Source organism: Plasmodium malariae (assembly GCF_900090045.1).
Source record: "Plasmodium malariae genome assembly, contig: PmUG01_00_8, whole genome shotgun sequence".
NCBI lineage: Eukaryota > Apicomplexa > Aconoidasida > Haemosporida > Plasmodiidae > Plasmodium > Plasmodium malariae.
The window spans coordinates 186229-201703 of record NW_021638326.1 but is presented as its reverse complement, the minus strand read 5'-3'; the positions used below and the strand labels follow the sequence as shown (position 1 = coordinate 201703).

The 15475-nt window shown below is 19.3% G+C and overlaps 3 protein-coding genes across 3 annotated transcripts; 1 reads left to right on the top strand and 2 right to left on the bottom strand.

Annotated features, from left to right (window-relative positions):
* Positions 1-1250: 1250 nt before the first annotated feature.
* On the bottom strand, positions 1251-2246 carry PmUG01_00023600 (fam-l protein; the record flags this gene model as incomplete). Its single annotated transcript, XM_029007055.1, has 2 exons — positions 1251-2030; positions 2160-2246. 2 exons carry the CDS (start codon positions 2244-2246, stop codon positions 1251-1253), a joined length of 867 nt encoding a protein of 288 aa, XP_028859303.1.
* Positions 2247-4726: 2480 nt separating this feature from the next.
* PmUG01_00023500 (fam-m protein) lies at positions 4727-5597 on the bottom strand (the record flags this gene model as incomplete). The annotated part of the gene is made up of 2 exons (XM_029007044.1): positions 4727-5389; positions 5511-5597. The coding sequence occupies 2 exons, from the start codon at positions 5595-5597 to the stop codon at positions 4727-4729; spliced, it is 750 nt and encodes a 249-aa protein (XP_028859302.1).
* Positions 5598-11809: 6212 nt separating this feature from the next.
* On the top strand, positions 11810-14353 carry PmUG01_00023400 (STP1 protein; the record flags this gene model as incomplete). Its single annotated transcript, XM_029007033.1, has 3 exons — positions 11810-11830; positions 11958-12969; positions 13239-14353. 3 exons carry the CDS (start codon positions 11810-11812, stop codon positions 14351-14353), a joined length of 2148 nt encoding a protein of 715 aa, XP_028859301.1.
* Between the last annotated feature and the right edge of the window lie 1122 nt (positions 14354-15475).

Sequence of the window (15475 nt, the reverse complement as noted above, 5' to 3'; positions counted from 1 at the left end):
AAAACAATTCTATTTTTCATTTTGTCTTTGTATACAAAATTATCCATATTATTTTGAAGAATTTACTAACTGTTAATATAAACAGTACATATTTCTATGTACCTTTGAAATAATATTAACTTTTTATATAATGCACTTATGTAAAATCGTAAAACATAGAACGAATGTACAAATATTTTTCTAAAAATAATTATATTATTGAAAATAAGAATACACTTAATTTTATTAAACTTAATATATATTTTTACATTTATATACATATATAATACATTTTTAGAAGTCTATTATTATAGAACAAGAATAATCAAAGACTAAAAGTATTTCAATATATCTTACATTAATATAGAATTTTATTCCTTTCTTTACATTCATACTATAATAATGAAAAAAATAAAAATATATATACCTATATGTATTTTTTCAGTATTGTTTATATGTAATTATAGTTTTCAAAATTTAATTATCACCAAAATTAAAAACAATAATAAAATAATGAATGAATTTAATTCTTAAGATATAAATATATGATGATTAAAGCATATTTATAGAAATATTATTATATTACATATATATATTTGCCCTTTTATATTACGTAAAAACAAATAAGTCTTTTAATAAAGTATTACAATAAATATATTCTTTAAAACACTTCTCAGACGACGTATTTCACAATGTATATATTAATATTTTTTTGAATGAATATACATTTATATATATTGATGAAACAAACGCGTTTACATCATTCCAATAAACACGAAATCAGGTACATTAATTACTTATTTAAAAATAATGATTCATCTTTTTAATTGTGTTATCAAATAATAATATTAGTCTGAAACTTGGTGAAAAACAATCAGTATCATTTCTAATAGTTCATATATAAATTAACATATAACTTCAATTAAATTATCTGAATTGTTCTATTATATAGAAATTATTATTAAGAAAAATATTGCTTTCATAGAGATCTGTTTAATACACAAATATATATAATATGTTGTAACGTTTAATTAAAGACAGAAAATATTTCATTATATACAATTTAAAATATTAATACTTTTAATTTCACAAAAAAACTAAGAACGTACTTTTTAACAGATGTATATCAAATAAGATAGGTATATATGTAAACATCTATAAAATTTAAGCAATATTTTTCATTTTTCTTAAGCATAATATTAAATTTATTAATATTATTACTTCAAATTAAAAACTTAAATAAATAAAAAATATATATCTTATTATTCATATTACCTTTTTTTGAACTTCAATTTTTGATATTTCTTTACTTTTTTATGGTAGTAAAAAATCCCTAATATAAGGGTAATACCTAATATTATTAATGGTACAACATATACTATATAACCAAAAAAATTCTCTACATAAACATGCTGTGTTATTGCCTTCCATTTTCCTTGTTCCATCTTGCCCAGATAATTTTTTACTTTTTCCGTAGACTTAAACAACCATTTTAAACTGTGATCTTTCAAAATTTTATGTAAAGAATTATACCAATCATTTCCGAAGCAATAAACAAGTATCTGAGTCAATATCCCTTCAAGTCCATAAAAGGAATACATATCTAATGTGATATATATTGATAACAACAATATTAATGCTACAGGGGCAAAAATTCGTAATCTGTATTTTTTAAATATAGTTTGTTGGTAAACCTTATTACTAATTGTCCTGTTTTTTTCAAGAAAATCGAAATAATCCAGTTCTTTGAATATTTTTTTTTCAAGATTAGAATATTTTTTTGTTTCAAATATATTAGATTTATCTGTTGCAATTTGTTTATGGTCTTTTGCATATTTTGAAGAACTTCCATTTGAATATTTGTTTTTTGCTTTGGAGGATTCTTCAACAGTCTTGTGTTTTATTTCTATCTCTTCATTATATGGAAAAAATTTTAACCCTATCATACTTGAATCATTATTGTTCTTACATTTTGCAAGTAGTCGATAATTTCTTGCATTTAACTTTCTTTCAATATAGTTTTCATCATCTAATGATTTGCTAATTGAACTCTAAAAAGATAAAAAAAAAATGTTCAACATTTGAAGTAATAAATAATATAAACGTAAAAAGAAGTATTAATAAAAATAAAATAAGTAGAATACGAATAGTATATATACGTTTAAATCTTATTATCATACCATATCATTGGTGAAATTACATATACAAATTAAAAAGGTAAAAAAAGCAACATTAATAAATAAGAGTAACTTAATATTTTTTTCCATAATTTATATTTATAATATTGTAACGTACTAAGCAAAATATTAATTATAATATAGTACAATTCTAAGGAAAATGGAAGCTATACTTATCCTTATAAATTTTTTTTAATATTTTCTCTATAATAATAAAAATTTTATAAATCAAATACTTCGTACAACAAATATAACGAAATATATCTTTTTTTTATATAAGTTTTATATTAATTTTATTTTAAATAGTCGAATTATCATTAAAATGAAATAATATACATTTATTTATAATTATTCAAATTACAAAAAGTAATTATTTAATATATTATATTACCTAAGTAATTCTTTTATTATACTTATAGAAATAAAATAAAAAATATATAAGTTTTCTTAATCATTGTCTATATTGAGTTTATATATATCATGGAATATATAGAATGTAGAGAATATAGATAATTTTTTGCTTTGTTTATTCAGATTATAGTAACATTTTTTAATGATGTTTTCCTGTTACTAATTAACATTATATTTTTTAAAAACAAGTTACTATAGTCAAATAATATTAATTATTATAATAGTACAATAAATGCTTTTAAAAATATTGTGTAATATATTTTATGATATTTTAATTATAACACTTTTATTCTTTAATAGTAAATAATATTTTTAAAAAATTGAATTTATGTTATATTACCATATATATACAACAAAATATATTTTAAATATGAATAAATTATAATTTTTTATTATTGTACAACAATTTTAGAAAATCACTAATTTAAGTTTAATTTATATCATTATATAAATATAAGATGTTTTAAAATTTACAGACTTTATTTATTATATAATTTCTACTTACATATGTATTTTCACGTACTAATATATTATAATATAATAAAAAATAAAAATATTGTAAATCTTGTATTAAAAATATTATTACCGTAATATACATCATTAATTCATAATCTTAATTTTGACAATAACATATATGAATATCACTTTTTTCATGAGGGTACATTATCACAGTTATTTAGAATAAACCTATAAATAAAAGTGTATGAACAACTACGAAATTACTGTGATGAAATAATAAATATTGTTATTTCTCTATTTATTGAACACTAAACAAATACACAAAACTAGTAATACCCTGCATACTGTTACTATTAAGATTAAAATTACACTTATACATGTTGACAACTTATTATCCGTAAAGTAAAAATATAAACCTGTATTTATGGTTTATATGCATAAAACAAAATTGTTTTTCTTTTTAATTTATTTAAACTATTATTGTTATAAATATGAATGAATTAGTAACTGTCAATATAATCTATTTATATATATTTGAAATAATATTAAATTTTAATTAATATATTTATGCAAAACTATAAATTACAAATAAAATACATAAATAAATACCCACAAATAATTAGGAAAAACGGAAAAAAAAAATTTTTTCTTGAAATATTGATGAAAATTAAAATTTATTTATATATCACATTTTTTGATATTTACAATTATGTCAAAGAAAAAATAAAAATATTTATATATGCTATGTATTAATATATGATTAAATATATTTTCTTATTTTGGTCCTATAATAATATAGAGAATGATAACAATATATAGTATATTTATTTATAAATATTCACTATAATACATATGTATTGATAATTATGTAAAATTTAATTAACACCACAATGTAGCATACTTGTACATGGATAAATACGTATAAATTTTCATATAACTGTAAAAATTCAGGATATATAATTTAGAAAATATTTTAATATATTCTATAAATAGAAAGGATATTATTTTATTATATATTTATAATTTCACATTTATATGATGAAAACAGAATAATATCTGATAAAAATATCTTTACAAATAAGGTTTCTTCTTTCACATTTCTCATAAATTTATTTTATAGAATAACAGTTTAATTTTAAAGAAAAAAAATATATGTATATATAAATATCACTTCAACAAAATCCATTCACTACATTTTATTAAATTCTAAACAAGATATATTTATGGTTAATTTTAATATAATGATACATATTAATTCATATAATGAACAAATAATAATTTTATTGTAATAGAAGGTTAAAAATGGAAAGCACCATATTTATTACTAATTTTTTTATCACAATTCTATAAATATATATGAATTATGATATTCTATATTTGCTTTAAAGAACAAATATATATCTTCCATAGAAATATATTTAACTACATAAATATAAGCATTAGGTTATATATAATTAATGCAACTTATATAATAATTTAGTATACACATTTATAAACATAAGAACATTAAAATCCCCAAAGAAAAGAAAAAAATAATTTTTTATTGTTGTTAATTAATAAACTAAGTATGCAAACGTACATTCGTAACATTATGACAATTCCAGGTATGCTTATTAATAATATACCACTGAGAATCTTACATATATGACTTCATATTTAAGACTTCTTGATAGAATAATATATATTCCATATTATTAATTTTACTCAGTCATCAACTTAATTTTTTTATATTTTTCATTATTTATTAAGATCTTTGTAATTCCTACTACTATTATAATAGCTAATATAAAAAGAAGTATAGAAAATAATAATGGATAAGTATAGGTTGGTACTTGGATATCCTCTGCTAACTCAAAAGCGCTTTTTATTGATTTCAAGATCTTTTCCGCAGCATCTTTCAAGTAACCTAATCCTTGTAATATGGGGTATCCTATTCCCAACACGAAAAAAATAAAAAATATGAAAACTCCAAATCCATAATTTCTAAATTTTATTTTTTTTAAACATATATCACCAATTCTCCTGTTTTTTTCAAGAAAATAATCATAATCTTTTTTTTTGATCCACTTTTTTTCAAAATGGAAATGTTTTCCATCAAACATTCCTTTATTATGATTTATTACTTCTGTATAATATTGCGCCTTATTCAGTGAACTTCTATTTGATTTTTTGCGTTTCATTGTGTCTTCTACTTTATTAAATATATCTCTTTGAGAATAACCTCTATTATTAGGTATATCATCTTTTAAACTTGCACTATTTGAATCCTTGGTCTCCTTATATTTAGCTAGTAATCTGTACATCTTTATGTCTAATTTCTGAACAAGGTTATAGTTCACATCCAATATTTTGTTAAATAAAATCTAAAAATGAAAAGAAAGGATTTTTTTAATTAAAAAAAAATTTATTTTTAAAAGTTCGTATTAAAAAAAAAAGAACAAAATATATAAAAAATACATATAAATTAAAATAATATTCTAATACTACATCATTTTCAAAATTTAGAATCCAAGTTGAAATTATAAAAAAAAAAATTTCAGTAAATAAGAATAACTTTTTTGGCTTTTCCATTATATAGATTTTTATTATACTGATATAATTAGTAAAGAAAAAAATTTAAATTATATAACATATTTGTACTAATAAATGAATCTTTATTTATTCAAAAAAAAATTTTTATTATTCCTTTGTAAGTACGTAATAAAATGTATATAGTTATTATTGTTTTTACAATATATAAAAAGAAACATAACTTTAAAAATATATTATATTATGTGTATCTTAATATTATTATAAAAAAAAAATTAATTTTCATTTGAATAAAATAATTCGAATTTATTTATAAATATTCTAAATATATTATTTAATTATTTGATTAAGTGCAATTATTATGTAGTATTTTTTTGAATACGTTTCATAATAATCAAAGTAAGAATATGAGGTTTCCTATTATTTTGAGTTATTGAGTATATATAGAATATTGAACGTAGAGAATATAGATCATACATTGTTCTATAAGTTAATACAAGTACAAATCATAAAGATATTACTCCACTATTAATTCTAATTTAATAAATATTATACTTTAAAAAAGGTAGTAACTTACAATAAAATGTAAATTATTATAATAATATAATAATAAAAAATGAAAAAAAATAACATTTATGTAATAAAAATTATGATAAATACTTTAGTTTCTTCATAATTTTATAAATTCTTTTACAGCTTATATTGTATTCAAATAATCTAATTTATATACTACTATCTAATATATGAAAAAATATATATCTCAAACAAGAAGAAGACTGAATTTTCATTTTTGTATAATCATTTTTAAAAATTATAATATTAATTATATTTAATTTATGTTATTAAACCTTAATGAAACATTTTTCCTTTAATCATCGTATATATTTTTAATTAAATATATATAAATGCGAAATTTTTTAAAAGAATAAGAAAACAAATTAAAAATAAAATTAATATAGAAATATTGCATATTAATTTTAAGAACATATCAAACGAGAAAAATTTACAATTAAATTGCAGGGCATAATGAGTACATAACATATAAAGATGAATAACAATATAGTCTACTATAATATAAGATTTAGTAATTGTTTTATTTATAATTTTATAACGAATATATATATCTTTTTTTTTGTTTTTTTTTAAAGACTTAGTTCCAGTAATATTTTTTACAGATACATCATCATAAATCTATATATATATATAAAGAATATTTTATTAAAAATACTTTTTCAGTAGTAAACATACTATGCCAATAAAATATTTTTATTTACGTATTGTAACCATACGAATTATAATTATAAGAATATCATGTATATCATATATTAACGTAACCATCCGAAATTTAGATTTATATCATTTTTTCCATCAAAAATTTCACAATACAATGGGAATAGTTAAAAATATGAAAAAAATAGGTAACTCTAAAATAATTTATTTAAGTTACCGAAAAAACAAATTAAAAAATACAGAAATTAATATTATTATATATTTATTTCTTTTTCTCATATACTAACTTCGTTATAACATTCATGAATAGTCTTATATAGGTTATCGTAGTATTTTAAACAATATCAACATATAACACTCTTATTATTGGTTAATGTTTCCATTTATAATGCTCTTTAATCTACTTAAAATTTTTATAATATCCTATATATAAAAATTGTAAAATAAATTATTAAATATAAGTGCGCTGTATAAAATATTCTTCTTGATATTTACTTATGTTTAATTCTCTTCAATGTTAGTAACACAAGTTATTCCAAAACATTTTTTAATATATTTTTAGAAAATAATTTTATATTTATCTAAATTATTTATATCCTATAAATTAAGAAGTCATACGCAAATACATTAATTTACATTGAAATATTTAATTTTTCCCTTATTGAGCATGCATACTTACATTATCTTTATATATATATCAATAAATTTTATATACTTTTCAAGTTATATCATTTTTATATTTATTTAATAATATTAATAATACTCAATACGAAAGAAAATAACATGATAAATAAAAAGTAATATTAAATTTCAATTCACAAAATATGATTTCCATAGTTATACTAATTGCACGTTTCAATATCCCCCCCAAATGGTATATTCATTTAAGTATCCAATTTTTATCGAATGTACTGTATTATTTATATGGTTTAATATATAATTTACTTAAAGAGATTATTATTTCTACATTTTTACTAATATAAAATTGTTGAAAATTTTCGCTTTTTTATATACCTAATACAAATTATTTGTTTTATTACCTCTAAAATCTTTCCAAATTTCATATACAATTATAGCCGTCGCTCTTATACTAAAAAATATAATTGACTATGTAATAGTCATTTAAATAAATATGTTATACTTAATGCAATAAATTTTGTACATAATTGGAAAACTTTAATAATAAATATCAACTTCGTAAATATCATATGTTGTAGCACATAAGAATACAGCTCTTAAACAATATTATTGAACTAGATGAAGGTAATGGATCTCTAAGTTATACAATTCCAGTAAAATTATTATTTGTAAGTTTACTAGTAGAAGAAAAAACAGCATCTAAAAATATGGTGTATGAAATTACATTTTTATTTTCATTAATTACATTAGTATTCAGGTATTATTTTTCATGTTTCCCTTTTTCTAGAACCACAAATTAATTTATTCAAAAATCTGAATGTTCCACATGATACGTCTATTTTGTTACGACAAGAAATTCCTTTTAAAATGATGTTGTACATACAAAAATGCAATTAGTTAATACTATATTACATGACTCGTACTTTGATTTGAGATTTAATAAGAAAATATAAAAATATGTATATGAAAGAAATACCCAAATATAGATAAATTTTTCTGAAAACAATAGTTCATTTTCGGCTAATAGAAAGTAATATATAACATTTATTTAAGAAAATTATAGTCTTCATGTTTTCAGTATATACATCTTGGTACGTATAAAATAAAAACCCTAAATAATTTAATAGAAATATATATTAAAAAAAATTAAAAACAAAATGATTACAACAATTTTTTTTTAATAATAGCACCACAAATGTAATAGAATAGGAGTATCATTTTAATATAACTATAAACATTTCTTATATTAATGTCCATGTAAAAGATTTAACAACGTAAAAAAAGGAAAATATTTGAATTTAAAGACAAATATTTTACTTAAATTTGTAGGTAATACAGACATAGAAATATAAACGAGAATTAATTTTAACTGAATAACCAATATCCATTAATTCTTTAACATTAAAATTATTTGTATATATAATATTTCTTATATGAATAGAAATATAGCAAAAAGTACAAATTAATAATTTAATAAACGTAATATTCTTAGTATATGTAGTAAATAAGAAAAAGTATAATTAAAATCAAATAATAATTCTCAATATTAACAACATGTCTTCTGTTAATTTACTATTTTTACATAAATAATAATTTTTACACTAAGATAATTAAATTACTATATATGCTATATATTAGAGATCGCAAAATTTGAAAGATGCATACCAGAACAATAGAATTTTATGAAAAATAAATTATACATAAAACAATCTTATTTAGATCAATAAAATGATATGACACTAATAAATTATTAAACTAATATCACATATTTTATATTACATTATTCTTAATAAATTTATCTTATTTCTTTTTCGTTAAAATACTTACTATAATAAGTTTCCTATATAATATGATAAGACTATATAGTTATATGCATAAATAAAAAAATATTAGTAAAATTAAGTCCTAATTAACATAAAAATAAATTTTTTTATCTTATTTATCAGGTTTATTATTATTTAAGACTGTTTACACTATAAAAATATGTTAAGAATTATTAACTCTACATTGAATAATATGAACTATAAATTTAAATACATAAGTATCATCTTATAATAATAGATACTAGAACTTTTTCATTGTGTTTTTGTATATATTAAATAAAAAAAAATTATATATTATTATTTAAATATGTGCATTTGTCTATGTACATCTACTTTTACATATGTTTCCACTTATAAGCTATTATACTTTTTATTCATTTAGCATTTCTACTAGCTTATATTGTTTTAATATTTTACATGAAGATATAAATGTTATTATATTAAATATTAACTTTAAATAAAAATTCAAGTAGCATATTCACAATATTATGAAGAAAACTTCATTAATTCATATGAATTGTTATTTATTTTGTATTTTTTTTAAATAAATCAAAAATAATATATAAATTGAAGTACTATAAAAAAATTCTGAACAAATAATGAAAAATATAATTAAAAATACATACACAAAGAAAAAAAAAATATTTTCTTATAAACATGTTAAAACGAAATTTACGTATTTTTTGTTGAAATAATTTTAAGTGTTTCATAGAATCATATACTATTTTTTGTTTCCAAATTATTTCACAATTATACGCTCATTATATAAATTATATTTACATATATTTATAAAAATATATTCAAAAACAAAAATACAAATGAAATAAATTCAAAAACATAATAAGTTATTTTTATGTATATTCTACTATATACTGTTATTAAGTAATATATTTTTAAAAAAAATTGAAAAAAACATATGATATTAAAATAAAACGAACAGAACATTGAACAAATAAATTTTATATAAATACATTAGAGCATAAAATTAATTTAATATATAACTCATTATTATAAATTATTTATTAAAGATAACTATAATAACGTAATTTTAAATGTAAGTTAATCAGTAACAGAAATTTATAATAAGTATATTTTTGTTTAATCTTCCAATCGCTCTTTATCTCATATGTACTTATTTCAAAGGAAACATTAGAATATGTAATAATATATGTACATAATAATATAATAAGCTATGTTGTTGGTTATAAGTTAAAACTCTTCTGCAATGTAATTTGATTATTCGCGTCATAAAAAGAATTATAAATAATATACAACTTTTTTTATTTTGTATACTAAATAAATATTTACTATAAAAAAAATTTATTTTATAATGGTTAAATATATGAACAATCAAAAAAATATATAATATATTTTTAATCTACTTATTAGAATATATCTATCAAAAATTAATGAAAAATAATTACAAAGCTTCTCTCTTTTTTTTGTCTCATGTAATTTAATATATTATTCTATTTACATTTAGTTATTATGTTAATATTTTTTATTATAAAATTATAATATATTTTATATTTTTTCAACAAAATTTTATGAATTATTTTGTTATAACTATTTCTTAATTGTATTTCATAGTTTTAATAAGTAGCCAAACATATTTTTATTAATTATTACACCAAAATATACTTTTCGTTAATTAAAATATTGTCTATATAAAATGATTCTTCTATAAAAGTGATAATTATCCCATAAAAAAGAACATAAATCTTTAATAAATATACTTTATTAAGATTATTTTACTGAATAATATGTATCAGAAATAAAGAAATTTTGGGTAAAATATATAAATATAATATTAAGTATCACAGTCACACTTTAATAAGAACTTTCCATAAAAATAGCAACAATTTAGTATAATATATATATTATTAATTCTGATTCTTACTTACAATGTGGTAAATGATTAAAAAATTTAACAAAAAAATTATAACACTATAAAGGTCTCTTCCAAAAATAAATAAGAATAAATAAGAGAAAAAAAAAATATATATATATATGGTATCCGTACTAATAATGATTTGGTTTACAGATCATATATTCCTGGAAAAAAGTAAGAATATAAAAAATTGTTTACATTAATATAGATAATAATACATATATTTATATGTTTATATTTAAAGAAAAAAATTTATTATATAGATTGATGATATTTTTACAGATTAACTTTTATATTACATGTTGATATAACTTGTATGTACTTCGTTACTGTTAATATCTTGACTTTTTGTTTATAAAGGGAATATTATTTGTTCATAAAAATATATAAATTGTTATGCATTCATATAAAAATATTGTTAGAATTTATCTCCATTTATAATATATTGACATATAGTAAAAGCAGATATGAAGTGTACAAAATAAATACTAATGTATTCAATTATTTTGTAGGAAAAACTTAAATTCTTATGAAAATTATTATTTTATAATTTTTTATTATATAAAAATATTAATCTAAATTTACACTAGAAATAAATAAAAAGATACCAATTTGTATTTTTATTTCAGATTATTATATTGAACAAACTGCAATATTAACTTAGTATCCATATGGATTCTTGTTTTTCCTTGGTAATATTCATTGCTTTTTATGATGCTTAATTTTATTTATAAGTAATTTATAATAAAGAAGGTGTTTATATATATCTAATTTAAAAATTATAGCTTATATAATTTTTAATAATATTTTTGTTTTTAGTATGTTCCTATTTTAGGATATGATGCGTGGAGATTCCGTACAAATCCCGAATTTCAAAAGATTATAACACATGTACAAGAAAAAACGAATTCCTTGAAAAATGAAAAAAATAAGAAAATTTTCCGGAATGTATGCCTAGAATTGGCTGAATATCTAATTAAGAAAAAGAAAGAACCACCACGTTTTGAAAGAGAATATAAGTGGGAATTAGCACTGAAGTACTGGTTACAACAATACTATAAAGGGCTAAATAAATATGGCGGATGTTTTATGATTTTAAATGAAGAAGATAAAAAAGTTTTAGATTTTATATATGAAGCAGAAGATTTCTGCGAGGAAAAAAAAAGAAAAAGAAATAGAATAAAATGCATTAACAGAGGAAATTCTAGTCCGGCTAAATGTGATAGTAATTGTTCTAGTAAAATTGTTGAATATAATACTTGGATTATAGATAGAAAGAACTATTTCACTAATAATAAACAGCACATTTATCAAAAATGCAAAAATAAAAATCGAATATTACCATTTCCAAATAATTCTTGCAACGTAAGTAAACCAGAAACATTTGAAACACTTCCTGAATGCGAGTACTCGGACCCACCTATAGATCATACAGCTGTAAAACAAAATAAAGAGCAACATCCAGATGTATCTCATGATTTAACTATACATCAAGATCAAGATTCATTAAAATCTTCATTGCAAATACAAAATTTAACTATACAACAATCTGAATCTTCATCAGATCATCAAGTAGAAGATCAAAAATCATTATCTGCTACACCAAATATGGAAAAGCAATCTGATGCTGCAGAATCAGTACAAACCGAAACTCCAAGTTTTATACCAAATTCCGACATTTTACCTTCCGAAACAGGCAAAGAAACTACAACTAGATTTGATAACGAAATCATAAAGTTACCCCCAGTTCAAGGGCCTATTCCATCATCTCCTGAAGAATTTGAACCTGTCTCTAGTTATATTACCCCCCCTACACACATTAAAAAGACAGGTATAACTAATACTCCCTAATATTTTACTTTTTAAATAATTACACTAAATAATATATATATTTAAGAAGATATTACAGGTACGGAAGAAAATATTCATAGCCAAAGCATATCATCTATTCTAATAAGCTTTATGATTATTATTGTATTTACCTTTTTTATTAAAGTTAGATAAAACATAAGTATTAAAAAAGCTGCAACCATTCAATTATGGCCGTAATTTATTTTAAATATCTTCAATTTTTTTCTTTTTTGTAGTACGCTTTAATAGGATTATTAAAAAAAAAAAAAAGTATAAAAAGTAGACAAGTGAAAATACTGAAAATTCTACTACCTTCATTTACTGACAAAAAAAGTAAATTTTTAACGCATGATCATCCAGAAGATACAATATATGATGAGGAACAAATTATTAAAAAATTAAAAATACATGAACATGATATGATAAAAAATATAAAGTCGTCAAAGCAAAAAAAGGATAGATTTAAAACCATTATAGAAGTACATATGGAAGTACTCGAAGAATTCAGAAATGAAGAATGGGAACACAAAAAAGGAGAATTTTTAGAGTTATGCCTAGAAGTGTTTGAAGAAGAGGAATATAGAACATATCCTAATTTGAGTAATGGAGAACTGATAATGGAAAATACTAAAAGTATTAATGACATTGAAAAACAAAAAATTTTATGCAATAAATGGATAAAAGAACATAGAAATATTTCTGAAAAATTAAAAAAAACAGTATGGTTTAATTATTTGAAAAATGAATGGAAAAAAGAAAAAGCTTCCATAAAAGAAACTGAAGAATTAAAAATGAATTTTTCAATTGAAATTCAAAAAATTTCATTTTCAGAAAAAGAAAAGGATTTATGGAGAGAGTGGATATCAAAAAATCATATGATTATAGATCGATACTTGGAACAGGAATGGGATGAAGAATTGACACAAGAATTGCTCAATATGATAGATGAGAGTGTAAATGAAGAATTTAAAAATAATATTTCACTTCTAAATACAAAAGAGATACAGCAGAAGATAAGTTATGAAGAATTATATAAATATATAAAAAAAAAATTACTAGAAAAATTGTGTATACTAGTATTCATGATGGTATTGGAAGAATGCAAAAAAGAAGATTTTATAGAAAATGAGGGATTACTTTTGGATAGTTACATAAATGACTTGACAACAGAAGTAAACTTAGGGAGAAAATCAGATGTTACAAAAGAAATAATTGAATTTAATGACAATGTTCTAGAAAATACAGAATATAGAAAAATTCCTGCTTACACAGGGGAGGAAGGCCTTAGCCAGGACATAGAAAAATGGGTAAGAGTAGAAGATACACCGCAGAATTCCATATATATCGAGAACATAGTAGAATAATCTTATTAAATTTGGAAAAATACACTCTATAAATTCATAATTCACATCCAAAAAATAATAGAACGATATTTATATATAATCGGATGGTGCTTATAAAACATATTTCATACACTTTGCGAAATCTAAAGGGATCATTAATAAAAGTTTATTAATTAATGAATAACATAGAAAAGGAAATTAGATGTGAAATGTAAAATTTTTAATACAGTTATCTTAAAAATATTCATATTATATATACTTATTTTAATTTAGGTAATAATAACTATTATAAAGTTATATAATACCTAATATAATATATGCATCAAAATTCTAATAAATTATCTATATATAAATTAATACTAATATTTTCCAAAAAGGTTGAAGGAAAAATTAATATTTTGAAAAATAAAAAAAAGCAAAAATAATAATTTTTAAATATTTTTATGAAATCAAAAAAAAAAAAGCTAAATGTGAATATGTATGTAAATTAAAAAGTACTAAATTCATAAGCTTCAACTTTTTTTTAAAACAAAAAGGAAATGAAAGAAAATATAATTATTTTGTAGAAATTTTAAAAAACATTATACATCTTTTATATTTTCCCTTTCAGTTAAACCTAAAAGTTCATTAATACTATGTAATGTTAATAAAAAATATTGACTTATTTTTCATTTACGCTTTAATGATAATTTATATATTTTGACTTTCATCTTTTTTTTTTTTTTTTGATTTTTGTAATTACAGAATAATTCTTTTAATTTTTCACTTTAGTTTATAAGATTATTAAATAATTTTTTTTTCATATTATTTTCCTATTAAAACTGTATATATATATATATATATGTATTTAAATTTATAATATAAATCTATATTAGTCTCATAGTGCGGAAGTATAAGATACATTTTGATATGTAAAAATTTTTGGTTGTTACCATATACCATAAAAATACGTATATTATAAATTTTTATTTAATTCTTTCTATTAAGCAAATAATATTACAATCCCATTTTGTTTATTGTTTCGATAAACTAATTAATTCAGGAATAATTTTAATAAATAAAATAAAAAAATATATATTCTTCTTATTTATTATAATTTTCACGAGAGGGTAATAAAATCATAGTCAAAATACATATATTCAT